The following is a 24363-nucleotide window of genomic DNA, read 5'->3' on the forward strand; positions in this document are numbered from 1 at the left end:
ATTCAAGGTAAATTACCTTAGAATTATGTGAGGATCTTTCTTTTCCCAGATTTAAGCTATTGGTGCAGAAACAAGAAATATCCTGTGGGTTAAGGAAGCAGTTAAGAGCACTGGGCTTGCTGTATATGCTCTAGTACCCAGCAAAATTGAAGGTAATCTGAAATGGTATAAGACGCAAAAAGTATTATCTTTATCAGGTTGAGTAAGCAGACTGGGGAAGACTTCAGGAGCTGAACACCGAGACATAGGAGGGTGCATGAAGTGGCAGGAAAGGGAACACGATCAAATGAACAAACCTGTGAAATCCTAGTATTTGCTGTAAATATATTTGCACCTCATGTGACACAACAACATGTTTCCTGCTTTCTTACCAAGCTTAATGTTAAATATAATGCAAAATGGAGGTGCACAGCCTGTGAAGTGCCAGTGAACCCATTGGTGAATTTAGTGTGAGTACACAAAGCTAATAAGATTTTTCTCACCTTTTTATCGAAAGTTGTAACACACTTCCACTACTTAAGTATTGTTCCTGGAGAGCCACCCACTTCTATTTAAATTTATAAAGCGCATTATTCCTATAGGCATCAAAGCGCTACCATTGGAGAAGAAGCTGCCAGGAGAGACCACAGCACTACAGTCACAGAAGGGACAATAGCCAAGTTTTCAATTCCTTGCCAAAGGCTATATGAGAGTTAAAGCTCGCAATGTGGATCAGCAGCGTGTTCCACATTTTAGCGGCTATTACAAAAAAGGTGTGATCACTCCTTTTGGCCTTCCGAAACCTAGGAATGTTCACCTTCCTCACATAGTAAGATCTCCATTATCTTTTATGGGAGTACCAGTGAAATACTGACCTCGGGGGTAAAAGCACTTTAAAAGTCACCCGCTTCCTAACAGGCAGCCAGTGCAGGGAGCGCAAGCCTTCCCTGACTGAAAGGCATTTAGGGACATCCAATACCAGGCGGGCTGCCGCATTTTGAATGACTGTAGTTTGTTGAGCGAGGACTTATTAATGTTAAAATATAATGCATTGCGATATTCAAGGCGAGATGTAATTAGCGCAATAACCACTGCTAATCTGAGCTCAGCTGGTATAAGAGGAAAAATCGTTTTCAGGATTTTGATGATGAAGCTTGAAATGTCAATTCTATTGACCTGGGTATCGAAGGTATGGGTATTGTTAAAGATGACACCTAGGTTTTTAGTGAAGACATCTGGTGTAGGTAAGGGGCCACACATCTCTGGCCACCACCGCTCTTACTGTACCGAATTTTGGTGCCCCAAATACCAGGATATCTGTCTTTTCAGCATTAAGTTTCAGACAGTTCTCCTTCATCCAGATGCTGATATCCATCCTACAGAGTTTGACTTTCTCTCCAACTGATACCATACCAGATATCGAGGCAATGGTCTGGGTGTCGTCTGCATAGGACAGAACCTGGAAGCCGAATAACCATACCAATTTTGCCAGCGGGGCCACAAAGATTGAACAGGGTGGGGCTGAGAGAAGACCCCTGTGGAACCCCACAAGGAAGCTGAAACTGATCTGCCCTGAAGTCCCTGCAGCTGACAGTCTGCGTTCTGTTGGTCAGAAGGGAACCCAGTAAGAGTCCAGAGTGGTATCCTTCAACCCTGCGTGGTGTAATCTTTGCACCAAGCAAGATGGGGATATCATATCAAATGCAGCTGACAGATCCAGCATTACCAAGATGGATGTGCCACCTTAAGCCACCTGGCAACTGATGGAATCGGCCCCAGCAACCAGTGCCAATTCAGTACTATGACCACTCCGGAAGCTAATTTGTGAGGGGTCCAGAAGGTCCTGGGGTGATGAGAAACTTGGCCAATAGCTGGTTAATATATTTTCAAAGATTTTGGCCGGTGCAGGCAGGGGAAAGATTGGGTGCAGGTTTTTAAGTTCATCTGGACCCTGTTAGGCTTTTTTTAGGGGAATAACTGCTGCCTGTTTCTAGAGTGGAGGTAATACTCTCATAGTAATTATCTGGTAGTAGACCCTTTCCAGAAAAGTTGCAATCCGATCTGGTGCAAGTTGTAAATCCTGGGGGGTGGGGGGAGAAACCGGTGTCCTCCAGTGAGCCTGATGTCCGGTGTATAAGAAGATTTTTTTACTTTCATGCAGGCTATGGGGAGGGAGGGAGTGGACAATGTTGTGATGGAATCCCGATCAACGGGAGCCTCTGCACCCATAGTGAGGGGAGGACTATCCTTATTAACCTTAAAATCCCAGAAGATCTTCAATATCTTATCTCTGAAATAAACTGTGATGTTATTGCAGAAGCTTTGCGAGTTCAACGATTGCTGGACCGGGAGAGCTCTTTCACCACTTTGAAGAGTTTGTTGGGAGTGTTGCTTGCGGATCTTATTTTGTTGGTATAATAAGATGAGTTTACAGCCAGAATGGCGCGTTTGTATGTAGCAATCCGCTCTTTATGTTTGCATTTCTCCTCTGAAGTGGGAGTGGCCCTCCACTTCCGATCTTGCTTTCAACATTGCCGTCTGAGGTCTTTAAACTCAACTGGTAGCCAAAGTGCGATTGCTTTAGTTCTAGTGCCAGTCTTGTATTTAAGTGGAGAAACTTGTATAGTTGTGGCCATCACCCAAACATTGAAATCATCTGCTATAGGGTGCTGTGAGCTGGTTTTTTTTCACTAGTATTTCACTGATGGCTAATTCCAAATCCATGGGGTAAATTCTACTCCAACATCTATTAAGAGGCGGGCTTGCGCCGTGTCTGTTCTATTTCCTTCTGCAGTGTGATTCTAAAAGTTACCACTAGGTGGTCTGACCAGCTTAGCAGCAGAATGTTTCCCACCTCCAAGACCGAATGTTTGGCAAAGATTCCATCCAGCATTTGGCCTGACTGATGAGGGGTGATGCCCCAAAGCCGGTCACAGGTTGCTCGTTTCCGGTCCAGGGAGGGCCTGACTTGGCAGTTCTGGCTGGACTGTTCCCATGCGGCACAGGGTCAAGACTGATTTGCATATAGCTGGGTCCAAACTGAGGTGACGTGGTGAGCAAAAGAACGATGGATTAAACCGAGATCTTTGTGACTGGGGGTGAAAGTTTGCATTGTTCAGCATTCCACCCATCATTTGTTCCCTTTGCTTTTGTCGCTCCTAAGTAGGAAGGGTATGCTCAGACGTGGGTCCCATGCTCATTGCGCCACTAGATTCAGGCTAACCTGGCTGATGAGGGGTGATGCCCCAAAATCGGTCCAATGTTGCTTGTTTTTGGTACAGGGAGGACCTGGCTTGGCAGTTTGGGCTGTACTGTTACCATGAGGCACAGGGTCAAGACTGATTTACATACAGCTGAGACCAAACTGGGATGGCGTGGTGAGCAAAAGAACGATGGATTAAACCCAGATCTTTGTGACTGGGGGTGAAGGTTTGCATTGTTCAGCATTCCGTCCATCATTTTCTTCCTTTTGCAATAACTATAATTCAACCATACAATACAGGAATCAGTACACAGAGGGCAAGAGTAGAACTCTGTGCTTAGTGGGAGCTTCTTACCGAGGTGTTTTTGATTATGTTATTGGGAAATGCGCTGTTTGTTGGTGATGTATACTAGATGTGAATAGTAAGTCCCAAATAGCTAATTGATCACACTGCTGATTTACATTACAGCGTGAATGTCAATTTTTATTGTGAAGGTATGTACAACCGGATAAACCATTTGGGCTTTTAATGGATTATATCATGTTCGATCCTTGAGGAAGTGATTGGCGATTCCCAGATGATGAAACATGCATTTCTGTTGCAAGAGGTTCAAACATCTTGGTATAATTCTGGTCCTAACAATTGTCAGATAGGTGCAGAATTCGCCATTTTGTATCATTTTCTCAAATGTATTTTATGATGAGCCAACCTGCAACACTCCTAAGGAATCCTAGGCCTGCTTGAAGACCATTACAGTAGTGAAACATTACTAGAGTGCCCTTTCAGGTGTTATGACTTCTTAGAAAATACACGTGTGAGCGCACAATTTGCCCTTATGTTTTACATTTTTTTTCTTGGAAGTCAGGCTTGTTCGCTGAAATTCCGCACATCACACACAATTACACACACCCCACATATTTTTTCAATATTATCAGCCACCGTTTGGTTATAGTATCTAATCCTAAAGTGGTACTACTTTTGTCTTAAAGCCTTTAAACATTAAATTAGGGGTGTCACCCAGTAGCCATTTGTGAATTGGATAATGATTACGCTCATTTCTAAACAGGTTCCGTGCTACTTTTGAAAGAAGACCCAGAACAATTGTCTGCTGTTTGCCTTTAGATCACTAAATTGATTACAGTGGAGTACATCTTCCTATTCCTATTAATACAAAACATTATTTTTGGGAGGTCTCTCTGGATTACAACAAAACTGGAAAGTGTCCCAAATGTATATGCATACATAATCACATATACTAACCATCACTTGAGCATTCCAAATAATATGGTGTTGCATTAGATTTATATAACATATAGCATGATCTATACAATAGTCTGCCATTCTACAGCTGACAGTAATTTTGTGTTTAATGGTTAATGCAGAGAAGGTATTTCATCACGGCGTTCAGTTAGTGCTGTTGAATGGGTCAACCATGCCAAATATCTTTAAATACCACCTTTTATAAAGAAGACAGAACTCAGGAAATGCTTGTCCCTTTATTTCATACCTGCAAAGATACTCTCACACGTGTATCCCACAAGGTCTTTCTCACAATATCTTTTCACTTCTAACTTAAATAGTGTTCTTTTGTATCCAATAGTCTACATTTGTGTAATTAGCTCACCCATGTGCACTTGGATCGATGTTGTTAAAATGTGGAATTTATCATGAGTTCACAAGAGGCTTCTTTCATGGAAAATTAGATCACTCATCTTTCATTTAATTGAGTCCTCTGGTGACATTTATTACTCTAAAATTTATCAGGTGGATAGTTTTCATTTTTATTATTTTGAATAGTTTTTTTCTGTTTGGCTGCTTTTCTACAAGGTGATCATTTGTGGATTTACAGGGACATTTCTTTAAGCCTGACATCACAGCTATGGGTATATTTTCCTCAAATGGATTGGCTAGTTCACCTTTGCTGTTTTAAAATGATTCTCACTGGATTGTGTTAATCCTATTTTGATTTCCAAATCTTCTCCTTTTTGATTTCGATTTTACAAGATTGTCCCATGATTGTTTCGGTCCAGACTAATTCCCTATTATGCTTTACTCTCCTAGAAAGACATGTAGTTTCTCACCCTTACTCAATCTGAATGGTACAATTGTTTTGTTTGTATTTTCTAGCCTGGTTCCAATTGTCTTTTGTGTTTTTTTGTTTTTGTTTTATTATGTTTTTAACTTTCTCTTGGTTTCTGACTTCATATAGTGCATGATATTGAAGATTTTGTTCCCATGTACATTATCATAGTATTTAACTATTGTGCTTGCGTACTCACTTCTCTTGATAGCCTTTGGATGTTCCAGAAGTCTTTTTTATTTTTTAAGGTACAAATAGTGAGCCCAACATTTCAGGTTATAGCATATTGTGTATCTGTTTCTCTTTTCCAACCTTTAGTGGGAAGGTTTTAGTGTTTTTCAATTTCGTGGGTGCTTTAGCTATATTGTATGGGTAGAAACCCACAATCTGTTTTGTCAGGCATGTTTCTCTATTTTTATTTTTGCTGGTGTGACTGTGTGCAAAATTGTATTTAAAATGATTTATATTTTCTGTATGTTAGTGCAGATTAGGTTTTCAACCTAATAAACTTGTGATGTCTGTCCTCTTTGTGTATTTGACCATTCTTTTGAACTCGTAAATTTTTTTTATTATTTAGGCATTCTAGAATGTTAGACAACTTATCTATTACATAGTGATTTCATCACATCAGGTTGAACAGTGTAGCTATTGAAAATAATATATTGTAGTGCAATTAGGAAGGTAATAAAGCCGCAAATGAGATTAAGCATGTATATGTCTTTCAACATACAACATTAGCATCTACAACCTTAAATTCCAAATGTTCCCATCCAATTCTCAGTGAGAATAAGTCTGGGCTTATCCCTTATTGAAAATATTTCACAGAATACCTCTTTTATACACTCTTGCCGTGCTGAAATAGAGTAGAAATCAAAATGGTCTTCTCTATTGGGCTACCCAACAGGGGCATTTTCCTCATTTGGTCCACTTCTGTAGGTCAAGATCCCTTCTCTTTTTTTGAAAATGTACGATCTGTGGGTACTCTTTGACCCTACCTTATCTTTTAAATCTCTGACTAACCAAATCTTCAATGGAACTCCCTTCTAACTAGTCTAGAAAAATTGAATGTGTGTGCTTCTAATTCAGCACAAGAACCTAGGAAACCAAGAACAACTAGCAATATTTGTTTGGCATTGTCTTTAAAAAACCGAAACCCATCATACTTTGAAGAAGGCTAACTGCAATAAAAAAGCAATAAAAAAATCTTTATGGCTCAGGACAGTATGCTACTCAGTATGGCTCGAGCCATTTGAACCATTTTGCTCACGGTCACTCAACTGCCAACGTTGCCAATATCCTATACCTAACAAACACATTTTTCTTGGTCTGACTCGAAAGTACAGCTGTTGCCAGACAGTTATGTGATCATTACTAGAGAGGGGCTTTTGCTCCGCCTCCATGTTGAGAGCTACAACTACGTTTTGATTGTGCGACAAAAAAGTGATTGCCCTCCAGGCAGCTGTGGTGATCATTTTGTTTATTTATCAATCTGCCTAAGCTTGAATTTACTGGGTCACACACATAAAAATGGGATACTATTAAAGCGTCTTAGATAACTAGATCATTTATGTTGCTTTTCTCTGGGAGAAGCACAGATGGCAGTCATTCACTTACATGGATTTTTAGGTATGACTTGACTGTGCAATTGTCACCTGACCTTTAAACCTACACCAGTATTATTCTACACAAATACATCTCTATTCTCCTGCTGTTTACTTGTAATGCTTCATATTACTATGCAGCATTCCTTTAAAGCCAGACCTATTGGCATTGCCAATACTTCTTTAACCTGTGTGTGTGTGTGTGTGTGTGTGTTACACTGTTCTCAAACCACATTTTTGTAGGTCAAGGTCAAATAATGCTTTATTCGAGTGATTACTCATAAAAGCAGGACAAACACTCATAGTTAAAATGCAGTTGAAATACAATCGATTCAAATCAAATAATACAATATTAAATCAACTAAGGTACATTCATTTGCAGACAATTTCCCATAATACCTGTTTAACATAAAATATGATAAAATACAGATACATCTTAAAAATTTAGCCAACATATAAAACTAATTATCTAAAATTAATTAATGATAATATCCATGGGAAACATTTTCAAACAGAGAATAGTTAAATAACTAGCAGTCTCTGCCTGATCGTCCATGCCCATCCCATATATTTAGCGGTGGCAATTAATATCCAAGTAACTGGGCTTGTGCATATAATACGCAGAGCAACAGAACTGCAGGTAGTCCCAAGATTCCTGCACATAGGTGATAACCAAACACGTCTTGGCTCACAATAAGCCTGACAGACTAACAGAAAATGGCCAAGAGTTTCTTTCCCCTGCCCGCATACCAGACAAGAGTCACACCCCCCTTCTACCCATTTTGATGTGAAGGACCTTATGGGAAGAGCTCCCACTCTCAACTGAAAAAGGAGCTTTCTGTCTCCCGGCTTTGTAATAATGTCCCAATAGGGTTCCAAAGAGGGATATAATTTGACTTCCAGAAAGCCAGCAGTCAGGGACCCAGTACTAGCTTTACTCAGACTCCTATGCACAACATATTCCCAAAATATATTTTTTATGACAGATTTAGCAGGCAAGGTTACACCAGCTGGGTCTGCCCATAATGAGGTTAGCTCAAGCTCAATCAATGATGCTTTTAATGATTTAAGCCATCCGATCTTATGGAAACGGTCAGCCTTAATAACATCAATAAACCCTTCCGCATAATGAGAAAGCTCTGGAGTTGTCCAGAGCCTTCGCCAGTACAATATTGGGCGGAGTCTAGCTAGGTCTGTGATTTGTTTCCTACCAAGGTCATACCTTAAAGGCAACAATGGGCTGCTTTTCGGGGTACCTGTAATGGAACGTAGAAACTTGTTCTCGGAGATTTGTAGGGAACTCAATTTTTCGAACCCCCACATCTCCGCACCATAAAGAGCGGAACCAATTGCCTTCGCTTCGTAAACCTTCAGTACTGGCTTAATAGGTTTAGTCAAAGACTTCCTATGTTCCAAACTAATGGCACCAGATAATTGCTTGTGTCGCAATGTAGCGATGTCTATGTGCTCGCACCACCTATTATTATCTGCAACTTGTATGCCCAGATACAGAAATGATTTCACCACCTCTAGGGACCGGCCATTCATGACAATTTTTGGTTTAAAATTACGATGCGGCTTAAAAAACATTAATTTGGTTTTAGTGACATTCACCTCTAGGCCATGTTCGCCACAAAATGTATCAAAAATAGTCAGAGCACGCTGTAAACCACTAGGTGTTTTTGATAAAATAAGGGTGTCGTCCGCAAACATTAAAATGGGAATTTTTAAATCTGCAAGTGAAGGAGCATCCACTGACGCTGATAACATGCGGGAGACTACACCATTAATAAATAGAGTGAACAAGGTCGGAGCCATTGAACATCCTTGACGCACTCCACGCTCAACGGAAAAGTCCGCTGTGACCATCCCGTATCCACCCCACTGAATTTTCGCAAAAGTTTGCTCGTGGAGCCGCATTATCAGCGATAATAGCTCCGGTGGAACCCCTATGCTATGTAAAACTTGCCACAGTTTGGCCCGTGGCACCAGGTCGAAGGCAGCCCGTAAATCGACAAAGGCCGCATATAGGCTGCCTTCTCCCAGCACCACAGTCCTCCATTGCAATAATTGAAAGCGAAAGACCTGGTCTACAGTACTAGTCGCTCTTCGGAACCCTGCTTGGAAGGGAGACAATATATTATTCTCCTCTGCCCAGTCAAGGAGCCTGTTTACAACAACGCGGCCAACTATTTTTTGCACGGTGTCAATGAGGCTTATTGGCCTGTAATTACCTGGCTGAGCTCTATCGCCCTTTTTAAACACTGGGATGATCACAGCACCTCGCCAGGATGCCGGAACCTCAGCACCTTTTGCGATGGAGTTAATCAATAAATGAATATATTTACACCATCGCACCTTATCGTTTACAAAGATGTCAGCAGGGACACCATCTAAACCAGGGGCACGCCCTCTTTTTACTGTGTTGAGGGCAGACATTGTCTCCTTATAGGTGAAGAGATTCTCTTGAGAAAAAGACCAGGCAATACTATCCTCACAAGCTATCTGATTATTACTGGCGTATTGAGAGCTGAAAAATTTCACCCAGTCTTCTTGGGGGACATTGTTACTTGGGGGGTCCGCTGCTTTCTCACAACCCCACATAACAATATTCCAGAACAATCTGGAATCCCTATTGTCACTAGCTCTTTTCAGATTTAACCAATGCTGCTCGTCCCAAGCTTTTTTGGCATTTACTATACAGACTTTATAGTCCTTCCTGGCTAGGGAGATAGCCACTGGATCCCTCTTTTTGATTACACGGCCCAAAGCGAGCCGGGCAGCTCTGCAATTGGCGTTATACCATTTTGCATTTTTGCATACTCTTGCCCCTTTACGTGCAACCGGTTTCAGGAAATGTTTTTTTATTTGACCAAAGAGAGAATCGTGGATCTTAACCACCTCAGCCAAGCCAAGAGGGGCACTAATCAATTCCATGGCCATAATAGATTTATCAGTTTCTAGGTTAATAGTGTCAATCACCTGTTGGTTGGTCTCCACAGTAGCCCATCTTAACCTGCGCAAATCATTGCCAGGAATGACAAGAGGAGGGGCAAGGACGTTAGAGCAATTCAAATCGTTCAAAGCTGTCCACCATTTATGCACCACACACACAGGGTGATGATCACTCTCCGGTCTCTCAACAACCTCCATGTCACATACAGACGACCATAGATTCATGCTACAAATTACGTAATCTATTCTACTTTTGTGTCTCCCATTATCAAAAGTCATAGACCCTTTTATATCTGATCTTGTTCTACCATTTAAGGCTCTTAGTCCCTTTTCGAGACACATAGCATTCAGGCCTATTATGTCCTCAGTCCAACGTGTGACTGGCTTCAGTTCTAAAGCAGGGATACCCCAAAGTGAATCCTCTTCAGCTCCAAGAAAATCCTCGCCAGTCGCTAAGGGCTCAAAGGTCCGATTAAGATCACCTGCTATAACAATATTCTTGCCTTGTGAATTAATGTCAATGAGGTCGCCCAGGGCATTTAACACTCCTGATTGTCCACCCTTGGTGGTTCTAGCATACACGTTGTAAACATTAAGAGAACCTGAAGTATCATTAGTTATCCTAATTAACTGGATATCTTTAGAATTAGTCACCATACATTTAATAGAAAATTTGAGGGACTGTCGAACCCAGATGGTAAGACCCCCCATTGGTCTCCCTCTTGGTCCTTTTATAGCTGGTACAGAAAAATTTAAGTACCCCAAGACAAAAACAGGTTCACATGCCCAGGTTTCTTGAAATAAACATACATCAAATGAGGTAACAAAACCAAGCCAATCCCCACACTCAATTTTAGAGTGAAAACCTGCCAAGTTCCAAGAGATTAAGTTTGGTGCCCCCGTCATAGTACCCACTAACGTATTAAGGATAAGATTAGGAGTGCCAAGGTTACCCATAACTAAATCCACAGCACTAGGCTGGCCACTATTACAGATAGCCTTACAAGGAGATAACTTATTTCCACAATCGATACCCTGAAATGTAGATGGACTGCTTCTACCCTGATCATTTGACTCAGATAGAACAATACTTTCGGCCCCAAGAAGTCAGTCGCATTCGTCTAAGTTTGAAAGAGCCGAGAACCTATTTTCTAAATGTATTCCCCACTCTTCAGAATGTACAACCCTTCTTCCTGTGTTAAAGCCGCATTCGGCAGATTGTGACCCCCTTCTTCCCAGTTTTGGCACCATGCTCCATTTCGTCCGCAGCATAGACGGGTTGGGGCCCCTCCCTCTCCGGTGATAGAAAAAGTCTAGGGTCAGAGGGATAATATCGGCAGTTCTTCGCTGTGGCGGTAACAGATTCGAAAGAATATCGATTAATACTGCAGGGTTTGAAAAATTTAAAACAACACAATCACCCTGAAATCTTTTAGGGCTGCTTCCAATCCACTCCACCCTCCTTGCCATAACTAATTCTGCTGCCAGCTGTTGCTTGCCCCAGGGAGTTATCACCATGTTGTTAGACAGCCAGTATAGAGCCTTAGACAACAGAGAAGGAGTAGACTCTTCCTGACCTGGAGACAATATGGGGATGTTGGCTAACACAAGTACCAGAGGGGAAGCCTCAACAATGAGCTCAGCCGAACCCTTTGCTGTGTTCACAGCCATAAATTCACCTTGAGGGACAGCATCCCCTAAAACAGCCACCCCTGTGGCTAGCTGTGGGACCACCGGCTGGCTAGGCAAAGCAGTCACTGCTCCTCCATCATCCGGACTTCCTGTACCCTTTTTAGTCTCCACTCTAGTTACAATTTCGTCAGGTAGACTCCCTACTTTAACTAAAGTTTTGTCCAAGAGATCCCCCAGCCTGTTCACTTCTGCAGTTAACTGTTCTATCCTGCCAAACAGGGGTTTAACGATGCCACCAATTTTCGAGTCAATCATACCCAACAGCTTCTTAAACTGAGCGTTGGATAGGGCCATACAAATATCATCAGTCGACCCCTCTTCCTCAACCCCAGCTGCTTTATTAGGTGGGGAAGCCGGCTTTTTCCGACTTGAGCGTAGGCCTCCACGAGTAGGCTGACCCTTTCCTACTCTTCTTGTCATACGTGGAACAACCACTGGGGCTTTTTCCCCCATTGTATACAATTCAGTCTCCTCCTCACTATTACTTGCCACAGCAGCACAACTAGGCTGGGTCAAGTTGGTGTTTTCAGCAGATTCAGATAGTATCACATTATTACTGCTACTAGCTAAATCAGGTAAATCAGCTGAGGGGAAATCCATCAATGCAAGTTCCGGGGATACATCCAACCCCAGAGAGGCTCTCCTCTCGGTGTTGATTTTAGCTACTACCTGCACCAGATAGTTATCCATAGTATTTATGGCCGTAGGAAGCTTTGGATTAGACATAGTGCACCACAATACACTATGGACACGATTACCCTTAGAAATACAAAAATAATGTTTTACCAAAATAAATGGGCAGCGTAAATAGCCCAGTCCAGTCTCTGCCAGTCGCGGACTGTCGCAGACTGTCCCGCCCTTGTCCCGGGCTTCTCCCGCGCAGCGTCAGCAGCAGTTCCAGATAAAGGAAATAGGTGGTTGGAGACGGGGCAAACAGGGAGAGCGTCCAGGTGCAGGTGATACAAAACGCAGGGACTCCTGGGAAATGGAGTCCCAGCCCTGGCGCTCACAGCCCTGCTGCTCTAGTCTGATGTAGCCTCAGTCCCAACAAGGTAGGCGATGCGGGACCCGCGCAGCGGGTACCGCAAGGATCAGTGATATGGCAGGCAGGCAGGCTGTAGAAGTCAAGAAAACGGCAAGAGAACGGCAGCCAGCACGAGCTCTCCACAGCGTCTCCTCACTCGATAGATGGTTGTCTCCCAATGTTACTAGTGCAAGCCTGCACTCTTCAGTCGGTGGTCGGAGGCGGGGCAAACAGGGAGAGCGTCCAGGTGCAGGTGATACCAAACGCAGGGACTCCTGGGAAATGGAGTCCCAGCCCTGGCGCTCACAGCCCTGCTGCTCTAGTCTGATGTAGCCTCAGTCCCAACAAGGTAGGCGATGCGGGACCCGCGCAGCAGGTACAGCAAGGATCAGTGATATGGCAGGCAGGCTGTAGAAGTCAAGAAAACGGCAAGAGAACGGCAGCCAGCACGAGCTCTCCACAGCGTCTCCTCACTCGATAGATGGTTGTCTCCACATATTTATTCATTTATATTATCTGTGTACATATTGCACTGTTAAAAGAATTGCATTTATATACAAATTGCTAGGTTTCCTTTGCTATATTTCTCTGTCATAGTTAGGTGAATGTTGGTGTGAATCCCCCATGCTATCCTTCAAAAGAAAGGCACAAAACTGGCAACCATTATCAACACTATACCATAAGCTACTATTAAATTAGTCCCTTCAGTGTAGTTGGGCCACATACCTGTAGCCAGAGTAAATTGACTACCGAAATCTCACTCTCGTCCAATTTATTTAAACCCTTATTTGAATTGTTTTTTTCCTTTATCCCTTGTTTGTTCTTTGCTACAAATAAGCTCCTCCATGTCATATCTGACTCATCACAAGCCTACTGTGCCATAAAGGTGTAAAGTACTTATGTAAACCCCCCTTTTTGTGATTAACTGCAATTATTTTAGGTAGGTCCAAGCTTTAAACATCAAATATAGATATTTTGTTATTGATTATCTTTGTTTCGAAGTTATAACATAACCCCTTACCATATTCACCTTCCCATACTGTTATGTTACCAATGTAAAAAAAAAAAGATAAATTAGTAATTGTCTAGAGGAAACAGTTTGCACAGTGGAATTCTTTGAGAAGTTAAAAAATCCTATGACCACTCCCTATATTCTATTATAGTAAATAACTTGAATTGCATTTTGCTACAGAGTTCAATCCATATTGACGTGCTTGTCAATATTTTGCCTAAATTGCTAGAAACATATCCTTGCTTGGCACACCTTACAATTAGTATTGTGTCTTCCTTTCCTTTGAATGGGCTCCCTTTTACAATTCAATTTGTGTGTATCAAATACTTACTTTATGGGAACAAGAACCTATTGCCTCTTTGAATGCCTCTGTGGTCAACTGAGCTAAAGATGATTACTGAATATAAATACCTCCATTTAACGTTACTAAAACATTTGTCAACATGTTTTCAGACAAGTAATCTCACATCTCCTGTTTCGAGACCGGGTTTCACATTGTAGTCTCTGTACTTAAATTACAGCATACCACATAGAAAAACATATATAAGCTACGTTCACAAAAAATGTTGGCTAAATAATTTAGATACTCTATCACCACGGGATTTTAAGAAATTTTAAGATTTATTTTTTTGTGACATTTTATAATGGAAATGTAATACATATTAACATTGTTGTGTTTTAACTATGATATATTCGATGCATCTCTGATGCCGCAGATACTGCTGCTAAAGGGTTTAACACTAGACCTCCCTGACTCAGAAATTCCAAATTTCTGGCCCAGGTGCAAAATGGCACATGTCCCTTTTGATAGTGAGCATCTGTTTGGCCCCCAGGATGAAACTATGCTAAAAAAAATGAAAAAAAGACACTGACATTGCCAGTCCATGGTTGCCCTATAGTATGATTTTTTTTATTACTTACTTTATGCAGAACGTCCTACTTCTTTCTAGTAAGATGATCAGCCTGTGACCTTTGAAAATAATGAATAATATGATATGTCATTTAATATATTAGACCTCCTAAAACAGTAATTTATATACCAAATGCTTTTTGAGAAACAATATTGACTATCTGTATGTGGTGTGTCTACATAGCCAACAAAAGTCACAAATTTAAGTGCTGAGCAATTGAAACAAGCATTTGCAATGCAATAGGTCTCGCATTTATAAGAGTTTGAGCTATTGGCATTCGTGACTAATTTAAAGCACATTTAGGATGTAAACACTGTTCTTACTTGTCACATTGGTATATACTAGTGTCTCTTGCACCCCCTTATTTTTCCTTTATTATTTCACGGTTTCCTTATCAGTACATTGATCCAGTAAAAGTGCAGCCGAAGTTCTGTAAATATATTTGCATAGTGCCTTGACTAATCTAGTGAAAACAGTCTTTTTTTCACTGATGTCCAAGATTATATTTATCATAAAAGCACAATTATCTGTTCACAAATCATTTACTGCCTATACTCTGTGCAGCTAGGTTGTTTAAACTTTCTCATACGAGACCTGAAGCCACGAGGTATGGAAAGTGGTCCTTCATGTGATCTTTAAGAGGTGATCCAACTATAGAGCCCAAGTGTGAAATTCCAGTCTAGGTAATGTGGTCTTTCACAATGAATTGGCGAGTCATAACCCAGATGCTGACAAAGGATCCTCCACGTACCAGAACCTAGTTACAGGAAACGGTTTCCAAAGAAAGACGTTAGTGAAGTCTCTTGCACTGCAGCATTGAACCTAAACATGTAAAAAAAAAAAGTAGCGACTCTGGGGAACATTCTAGATACCCAAAATAATAACTATAAAGCAACAAGTTGTGTTTTATAGAAAGTGAAGTACGATGGGAATTCAAGGTGGGACACAATGAAACTAGCAAACTTGCCTTGGCTCACTATAGGTACGGTGTGTGGCAAGCTGCAGTAAGCTTATAACGAAATGGGCCATTAACTTGCAGACTTTAGTATGTATGCCTCCTACACAACTGCATTCCAAACCTATTGCATCCAATAGTAATGAGAGCTAACTTATTCCATAGAACAGGAAAAAAAAAAACTATTTCTTCAACGATTCTACAAAATAAAAAAATATATACATTAAGAAAGCAGGTGAAGTCACCAGTGTAAGGAATGTATGCACGGCTAGAGATGGTGAAATTATTCTGAAGGGCCTTCACAGCTTGTCCCACCCAGTGATGTACCTGAAGGACTGAAAGCGCGACTTTCCTAGTAAAAGGTCTGGCAGGAGAGTGTGCTACCATAGCTTAAAAGCAGCACTGAGGTACAGAGCCCATGCAGTGACGAGGCTTCTGCCACCCAAATAGTATGGAATGGGAAGAATGTGTGTGTGTGTAGATATCTGGAGTTTACTCAGGAGTCCGGGTATCCTGGAAATCAAGTTGCTACTGAAGTGTCATACATGCCATTTGCCTCCCTCCAAACCTCCACCCTGAGAACTAAGCTATTTTACACCTCCATGTTCATTCCCGACAGGCACTGCCAGGCTCCAAGCACATGGTGATCTATAAACAAGTATTGGCAAAACCAACTGGCCTAGTGTTGCTGTCAATACTTATCCGCTTTGCCATGTTTTTTGCAAAAAGTTGTGGGAGCTGACCGGTCCCTCACCAATGGAAAAATTAATTTGGTCTTCAAAGCACACATTGCAATAGTAGTCACTAGCCCTGAAGTGAACTAACTTTGAGCAGATGTGCTCCTTGAGAAAGTAGAATACCATCACTCACAGTGGAGTTAGACAACGGGCACATAAGAAGACCCACTACCCCACACCTTAGGCAGTAATGGGCAGAAGAAAAATGAGAATGATACAGCAATAGACCAATGGGGGAAGAGAGGCTGGTCTCCGCAACAAATAGCTTTATTAAAATCAAAAAGGTTCTGTATAACGCAAGGACCTTTGATTTTACTAATATTAATTGCCTAACGCCAGACCTAAAATGAAAACACAAAGCTACCAGAAGCAAATGGCAGCCGGTCAAATCTTGGAGGGAGGGAGGCTGTAACCGAATTCTAACGCTAAGGAAGCAGTTTACAGTTAAAAATAGACCCGCATATAAAGCTGGCGACCACCCGCCCGCCATTTATTGAGAAGTCTGGCCTTTTCTGACCGCAGATCAGCTGAATCGCAGCATTTAATGGTTGTCTTGGCGTGCATGAGAAGTTGAAAGTCTTGTCCAGAGACAATCAATAAGTCAAGCAGAGCGGCTCTCTCGGGCTGCTGGCATTAGCATGAGAAGATAGCCAGTGCCCACAACCTGACGGGCCTAGTGAACAGCGCAGCAACACACATCACTCCTGCGTGCAGTATGGCACCGGCAACAGATTCATGGTTACAGTCTACACCACGAGCACACAGAGCTGCAGCCCAACACTCCTGTTATCCACAGGAATGGGCTGAAGCCAAGTACACCCTCTCCCCACACAGCTCTGAAACCAGCAATTCACCAAACTACAGTGAAAAGGAAAAACAGATGCAGAGTGCAGTCTGCAGCCTTTATAGTTAGACACCACATTCAAAGACCTGCCAGCCAAAAAGTTCGACTAAGTTCAAAAAATGAATGCAATGACAGGCTTTCCACTCCAAAGGCACCGGGGAATTTTTAAATTGGAAACCTGAAAGTCTGGTGGGTTTTCCACATTTCATTAAAAAAAAGGATGACAACGACGGCATTTAGTGTGAGGCTGCGCTCATTGTGTATTTTTCTACTTAACATACCAGCAACGTCTAATCTCCGGTTGCGATTTCGGGAAAATATTTACTGATGGGGAAGAGCTGCCTGTAGCAAGAGGCCTAAGGAACAACAAAAATGCCAATGTTCATACTTACTCAACACTTTTCTTCTACAAAATCACACGTGACAGACTGTAAAAACAAAATTGGAGCATTTTTGTTGTTTCTTACGTATTGATTTTGGCCTAGTCTTGCTTTTTAGGGCTAGAACCCTTCAGTGTTTCTACTGTAGCAAGAGCAGCAGGCCTGTGGTTGCCTACGAGCCTGGGACACAGTTCGGTGCCTACACCCCTTGCCTGGCAGCGGCTGCCAGACTGCAGGAAAGTGAATATTCTTTTCAAAGATAGGCCTGCCCTGTTGAAAGAAACACCAGGCTGCGTGCACGCCTCCGGGGGAGATTGGATCGTCTATGCTTAGCCCGCTGGCTTATTTTCACAGCGAATTCCGAGCTTAAATGCAATCACCCAAGAATCCCTCCCTACGTGCAATCCGGCCATTCCACATCGCTGCTAATGCAGAAGCAAGCACAAATAAAACAACCCGAGCACTGGCAGTAGAACCAGAAGATGCAATTGCGGTTTCCAGCTTTTAAAAAGACAGGCATGCCCAGACTACTAAAAAGACTCAGCCCTGACTCAAGTGAGAAAAGACCTGCATTGTCTGTAGTCTGAGCCCATTGCAGCCCCAGGAGGGGGTTGGGGGCGGGGGGTGGATTGCCGCAGCCGCTGCCATCGAGAAATAATGGTTCATGCAGAAAATCACGTTTGCAGATTGCATTAGAATTTAAATGAACCGCAGCGAAAACACAAACAACTGATTTCTTTCCAAGGAAGTGGAAGCAAGAGAAAGAAAAACAACGAGCGAGCTTGCAACCCCCACCAGCAGCACTTTTAATTAAAGAAGATCAAAAGTAAGGTCTTCTCGTCCTGACACCAAGAGGGTCAGTTCACGCCACTCCCCCTTCTGGACTGAGTCACGAGGATCAGAGATCCGTTTAGGAGAACTGCCCAGAGGCCCTTTGTTACATCCTTCCCTGTACCAGAGGAAAGGAGATGAAATCAAGAAAATCCCTTTTGTTGTTCAGTCTCTTTCAGAGGGTGAAACCCCGAAGACAAAAATGAAACAGAACAAAGTGCCGCTCCTCAGCGGGCAGGCCTGGGTCTGCTTGACATGCACGGCTGGTAAATATGCTACACGTGAGAAGCAGCCCACACCAGGGAAACCCTCACCCCTGGCACCTGAGTATTACGTCGTGTAACAAGCAGCACTGACAGCGCGACATCCCTCCGCGTGGAAGGAAAGGACAGGGTACTGACAGCGGATGGGGAGAGTTATGAAGCCAGGCTCCACATCTACACCCCTCGGCAAACATCGGAAGCCTTTGAAAATAGGAACAAAGCTGATGGAAGAAAAACAATGCCAGCAAAGTACAAAGAGAAGACAAGCGCGGCCCCGGCGAGCCTCGTATACAGGAAGGGGAGTGGCCACGTGAAGAGAGAGGGGGAGCAGGAGGTAAGCCCGCGAGTGGTGCGGAAATCACACGAAACTACTTTGAAACACAAGAAAGCAGGCTGGCTGGGGAGTGGTGTGCGATGTGCGCGCACCATGACGAGAGAGGAAAGCCATATGGCGCCTCTGCTCGTCATTGTGCGCGGAACCGCACGCCCGTCGCCAGTGGGCTGAAGCGCTTCCCCAAAAGTGGATTGCATGGCGGCACGATGCACGTGATTGTGCGCGTGCTCGCCATGCAATCCACTTTTGGGAGCACTTTTGGGAGCCCCTTACTAGAGTCTCATTAACGTGGTAGACATTACAATTCCAGCAATGTTAAGTTCCATTTGATGAAAAAAATAATAATGGTGACTGCAGACGAGGAAGGAATAAAAATGTGACCCATTTTACAAAATCACTAAAGTGTGAAATGAGGTTACAGAAAAGGTAGTCCTGAAAGTATGAATAATGTACAATCTCAATATTGTGTATCATTTAGAGGATGACGAGAACAAATGTAAAAGGGAGTTTGTGTTATGCCATGAACCACAGAAAGGACCGTCCCTAGTTGTGTCTAAGAGATGCCCAATTTGGTGGGGGCAAATCACAAAAATTGACGGACTGGCATCACACACCACCAGGTGTCATGCTTCATCACCTGCCAGTCCTCGCCCTCTAAAAACCGCGTTTGATAGAGGGCGGGCATACACCTGAAGACAGGGATGCACTTCTAAACTAAGTGGGGGCCCAAACAAAAAAAGGAGTGAGTGAATTTAAAAACCATCATAGTATACCTGAACAATTTTTATTCTATGGGGTTACTATGTGGGATTAAAATATATAAGTGCGGTGAGTGGGGACCTTATCATCCCGTCGCCGCTGTGAATCAGTGATTGTTAATAGGGGGTCAACATGTTTCTGCCTGTATTGTCCACTTGGGTACGTGGCATTCGTCAGGACCTTAAATATTGGGCTCCAATCTTACCACTGGGGGCGTAGGCCTATAGCCAGCTGCCACCTGTTTAGAGAAACCCTATTGGAAAAACCTATTTGCCCCATGGGAGGGGTAGGGGGGAAAACCTTGTGGCCACATTAGTTCAAGGCGTACTCCCCGCTAGAAAACCTAGTGCTGCATGCGTCCAGCCTCCTCCCCGGTGCCACCACTTGGAAAAGTTGTTAGCCGGCCACTTTGTTTTAGGTTTTGACTGAAAAAAGAACATCAGAAGTATTATTCTGTTAAAAAATACGGGTGACCTATGTATATTGAGTGCTTAAGATTGTCATATGTAGTTTTTTCTTGCACTTGCATTTAGAGGAATTTTCTCTTTACCTAGTTTTAGAAAGTGGACAAGGTTTTGCTAGGCTAAGTTGCTCTGTTCTGTGAAAGATTTCTATTTTATGGCATCCTTTTTGATTTTTATGTAATAGAAAGGTTGTATGGTTGAAACAGTAGGATCCTGTTCCTGCATTCCAAAAATTCATGAAATGATGGGTTTCATGTATTTAATAAATTAATATTAAGTCATTCATACTGTCATGCTGATTTTTACTGTTTTGCATTGAAAAATCATTTTTGTCTCCTTTTTCAGCTTGAAAGGGAAATTAATTTTGAGAAATTTGCAGATTGGACAAATCCAGAAATGATGGACACAACTGAAGTTGAGCTTTTTTTACCCCGATTTAAGCTGGAGGAGGATTATGATCTGAAATCATGTCTGATAACCCTGGGAATGTGCCATGCATTTGATGTGGTCAAATCTGATTTCTCTGGAATGTCAGATAGCAATGACCTGGTACTGTCCAAGGTGGTTCACAAGGCATTTGTGGATGTAAACGAGGAAGGCACAGAAGCAGCTGCTGCAACTGCAGCAATCATGATGAGGGGATGTGCACTAAGGGTGCCTAGGTTCATGGCAGACCATCCTTTCCTGTTCTTTATCAGGCACAATAAAACACGCAACATCCTATTCTGTGGCCGTTTCTGCTTCCCCTGATGACCGATATGCAGACTTTGTCCTTGATTGCAAAGATGTAGTTCCTTAGTTTAAACAGATTTGTATTGATGTGACTGGCTTCACTTAATCATGCAATCCCAAAAATTAATAAGAACTTAATTATTAGCGTACCAATTTCCAATGCCATTAAACACAGCATTTGAATATTATGGGTACAATTTTTAGTATCATATTATAGAAAAATTATGATTAACTTGACAAGTTAACGTTTTTGGAAAAAACAGACTTTAATTTTACACGTGCTTGTAAAAGATAAACTGCTAGCAATGCAAGTGGAAAAACTCACAACTAAAAACTAAACTTTCTAATATTTTAAGTGTTAAAACCTGTTCTGTAGACTGCAATTATATCTACATGGCAATTACCCTCCTTTGTGTTCTGCTAAGAAGACAATAGTGTCAGTAAAACGTGTTTCCTTAAAACATGTGGCTTCCTTGCTTGTCTGTACCTATGAATTCATCCAAATAAAGATGATCTAATGTCAAGTGGATATTGGAGTTAGGGTCATGTATGTGTTGTGGTATGGGTATATATTTCCTTTCTGCAAGGCATTGGGATACTGTGAACATCTGTGCACCTTCCAGTCCATTGTGTAATGAACTATAAAATCGTTTTTGTTAATAGTCAAATGTACTTCTCCCATTTGAGGCAAAAATTGGGTTTTACATAGTTCCAAAAATACAGAAGACTTTAACGAAAACCATGGACTAATGATTACTGTGTGCAGTACGTAGAATCAGTGACCTGCGCTTTTGAACTCCGATTCCTCCCAACCATCTTAATGCAAATAAACCAAAATGAAAAAAATAATTACCTTTCTAAATTCACGGTACTAACTACAAATATAACTAACATACACACACTTGTGCAAAGTGCCTGGCGGAGATTAGCAAGTAAATGGGAAAACGAAAATTTCCTTTGTAGTTAGGGACCTGAAAAGAATGCTAATCACCACTTCAGCCAAGCCTCCTGAACTGTCCCTAACTTTTAAGGTTCTATGTGTCTTTTACATTGTAGCAGGTTGTCTTTAATCAGACTCCTATCAGAACTCTAGCAGGACAGCAGGCAGTGAGAAATATACCACGTTACATCGCAGTGTTTACACCGCGATACCTTTTACAATGCAGGCATTACAACGCAAGTCGTCACAACGACTTGCGCTGGAGGGCACTGGACTTTGGAATAGTATGATTTACTATTCCAACTCCACTCTACGTACAGTAGGGAAGGTGTTGGAATAGTAAATCATGCTATTCTCTAGGTTAGAGCGCCATCCAGCGCAAGTCATTTTAATGACTTGCGGTGTAATAGCCGCGTTGTAAAGGTATTGCGGTGTAAACACCGCAATGTAATCGATGTCTCCCGGCAGTGAGGTAATCCAGCAACAGACACAGAACAGCTTGAAATAGTTATATAGACATGTGCAAGGCAAAGTCTGTCCAAGTAGTTGGGCCTTGGCAAAAAGTCATTCAGAAATCCAGTCTGAGCTATCAGCATGAGCAGTCTTGTCTCAACGGTTCTGATAATGCTGAGCTAGAACACAGTGTTCATAGTATGTATTGCTGTGGATACTCATGCTCTGCATACTCCTGCCATCTGGTGTTGGGTCCAAATGGTTGCAACTTGTTTTTCCTCGAAGACATTTGTCCACATGCACCAAGACACCTTCTCCAGCTTTGATTTTTTACTTCTGCCCGAGGCTTTGGCGTTCGAAAACACAGCTCTTGGACCGATGCATTCCACACTAGTATATTTTTAATACCAGCTACTTGCTTTCCGATCCACCACAACAACATAGTGCCACTGATCATTTCTCCCTGGGATACCTGGGACTTTGGACCCCACAGTCACCAACAGTTAGCCTTTAACACACCATGTCTTCAGGCTCCAGCCTTCAACAAACCTCATGTCTCCTCTGCTTCTCTTAGCAGACTTACTAAAGCTCAGTGACATGTTTGCACGCAGTGGAAGGCCCTTTGCAGGGTTTTACTGCTCACATTTCTGTTGCTTATTGCAATATGTTGGTGTTAAGCTAGTAGTAATGGAGTAAAACCTTGCCCAGTCAATGTTAACAGGTGTTAATATGATAAAATAATATAGAAATATATACTCACGAAATGTGGTTTATGGTGCTGCATAATTTGCTTTTTCTTGCCACATAATTTAGCCAACCATGCCATATAATTTGGTCCTTCCCTGTCACATAATTCCAGTGGCCCTGTTCATACTTATTTGATAATTACTTGAGTCATTGGGGGATAACTGTCATTTAACAGTGGTTATCCTGGAGCAAGGAAGTTAATCAAACAATACTTCACCAACAAACTCTCCAACCATCAGCTTCTCAACGTCAAGCAGTCTGGATTCAGGCCTAACCACAGTACAGTAACCTCACTCACCACCAACATGATCTTTGACAGATGAGAGATGGCAGCCCTCATTCTCCTGGACCTCTGCAGCATTTGATATGGTCTGACACTCCATCCTTTTCATACGCCTGGAAAAGATTGGCACCCAAGCACCTGCTTTCTGTTGGATCTGCTCCTTTTGAATGGATAGAACACATGCTGTCAGACTTGCACCTTAGAACACATGCTGTCAGACTTGCACCTTACAACACATGCTGTCAGACTTGCACCTTACTTCTCGGAAGCCAGCAAACTCATCTGCAGAGCGCCTCAAGGTTCATCGCTCAGCCCCACTCTTCTCCACTCATAAATTATCCCTCTGGCCAATGTCATCCGCCCACACAATATCCACTTACTCTCCTATGTCACAGACACACAACATATACTCTCCCTCTCAGACAAGATCACCAGTACGAGAAACCAGTTCACTGCCTGCATGACCAAAGAGACTAAATGGATGAAAGCCAACTGTCTTGAGCTCAGCACCGACAAGACAAAAATAGTGATCTTCAGCAAGAACACCTCACCATGGCACTCCAGCTGGTGGCCAGCTGAATTTGAGCCACACCAGGAACCCCAGAATAGTCATTAACTGCAAACTGGACATGACTGTACAAGTCAACACTGTCACTACTTCCAGAACCTGAAAATGATTTTCAAGTGGCTCCCAAGTAACACTTAAAAAATTGTCACTCATGTCCTAATCATTAGGAAGTTGGGCTAAGGGAACACCCTCCATGCTGGGCACACCAAGTAACTCACTAGAAAGACTACAAACCATCCAGAACTCGGCAGCCAAACTCAATCACAACCTCCCACACAGAACTCGCATCACACTAGACCTCATGGAGCTCTACTGGCTCCCGAAACACAAATGTGCTCATTTCAAACTCCTCTCGCGCACACAAAAGGCACTACATAATGTAGGCTCAACCTACCTAAACAGTTTCATCTCATACACACATCCCACGCATAAATAGTACCAGATCAGGAGGCGTGGCGTTCTCTTACATTGCTCCTAAAGCGTGGAATGGCGTCCCGCTCCACATCACATCCACCTCCTCTCTTCTTCAATCCCGCAAGAAGCTAAAGACCTGACTTTTCAATGAACCTCCTGTAAGCACAAACACCTACTCAGCGCCAGAATACTCTAACAGGCA

The 24363-nt window shown here is 42.5% G+C and overlaps 1 protein-coding gene across 10 annotated transcripts in view; it reads left to right on the forward strand.

The window, feature by feature from the left end:
- The window catches only part of LOC146822959 (serpin B6-like), a 183451-nt gene that overhangs the window by 144926 nt on the left and 14162 nt on the right, over positions 1-24363 (forward strand). For 5 of the 10 annotated variants that reach the window (XM_085607126.1, XM_085607127.1, XM_085607125.1 and 2 more), the window contains one exon: positions 20370-21285. The exons of the other annotated variants lie outside the window; for them this stretch is intronic. In XM_085607126.1, the coding sequence (XP_085463252.1) occupies positions 20370-20774 (405 nt within the window). In that variant the 3' untranslated portion in view covers positions 20775-21285. Of the gene's footprint in view, positions 1-20369; positions 21286-24363 lie in introns of those variants that run through there. 10 annotated transcript variants of the gene reach the window in all.

This window comes from Triturus cristatus, chromosome 5_2 (genome assembly GCF_964204655.1).
Source record: "Triturus cristatus chromosome 5_2, aTriCri1.1, whole genome shotgun sequence".
Lineage (NCBI taxonomy): Eukaryota > Metazoa > Chordata > Amphibia > Caudata > Salamandridae > Triturus > Triturus cristatus.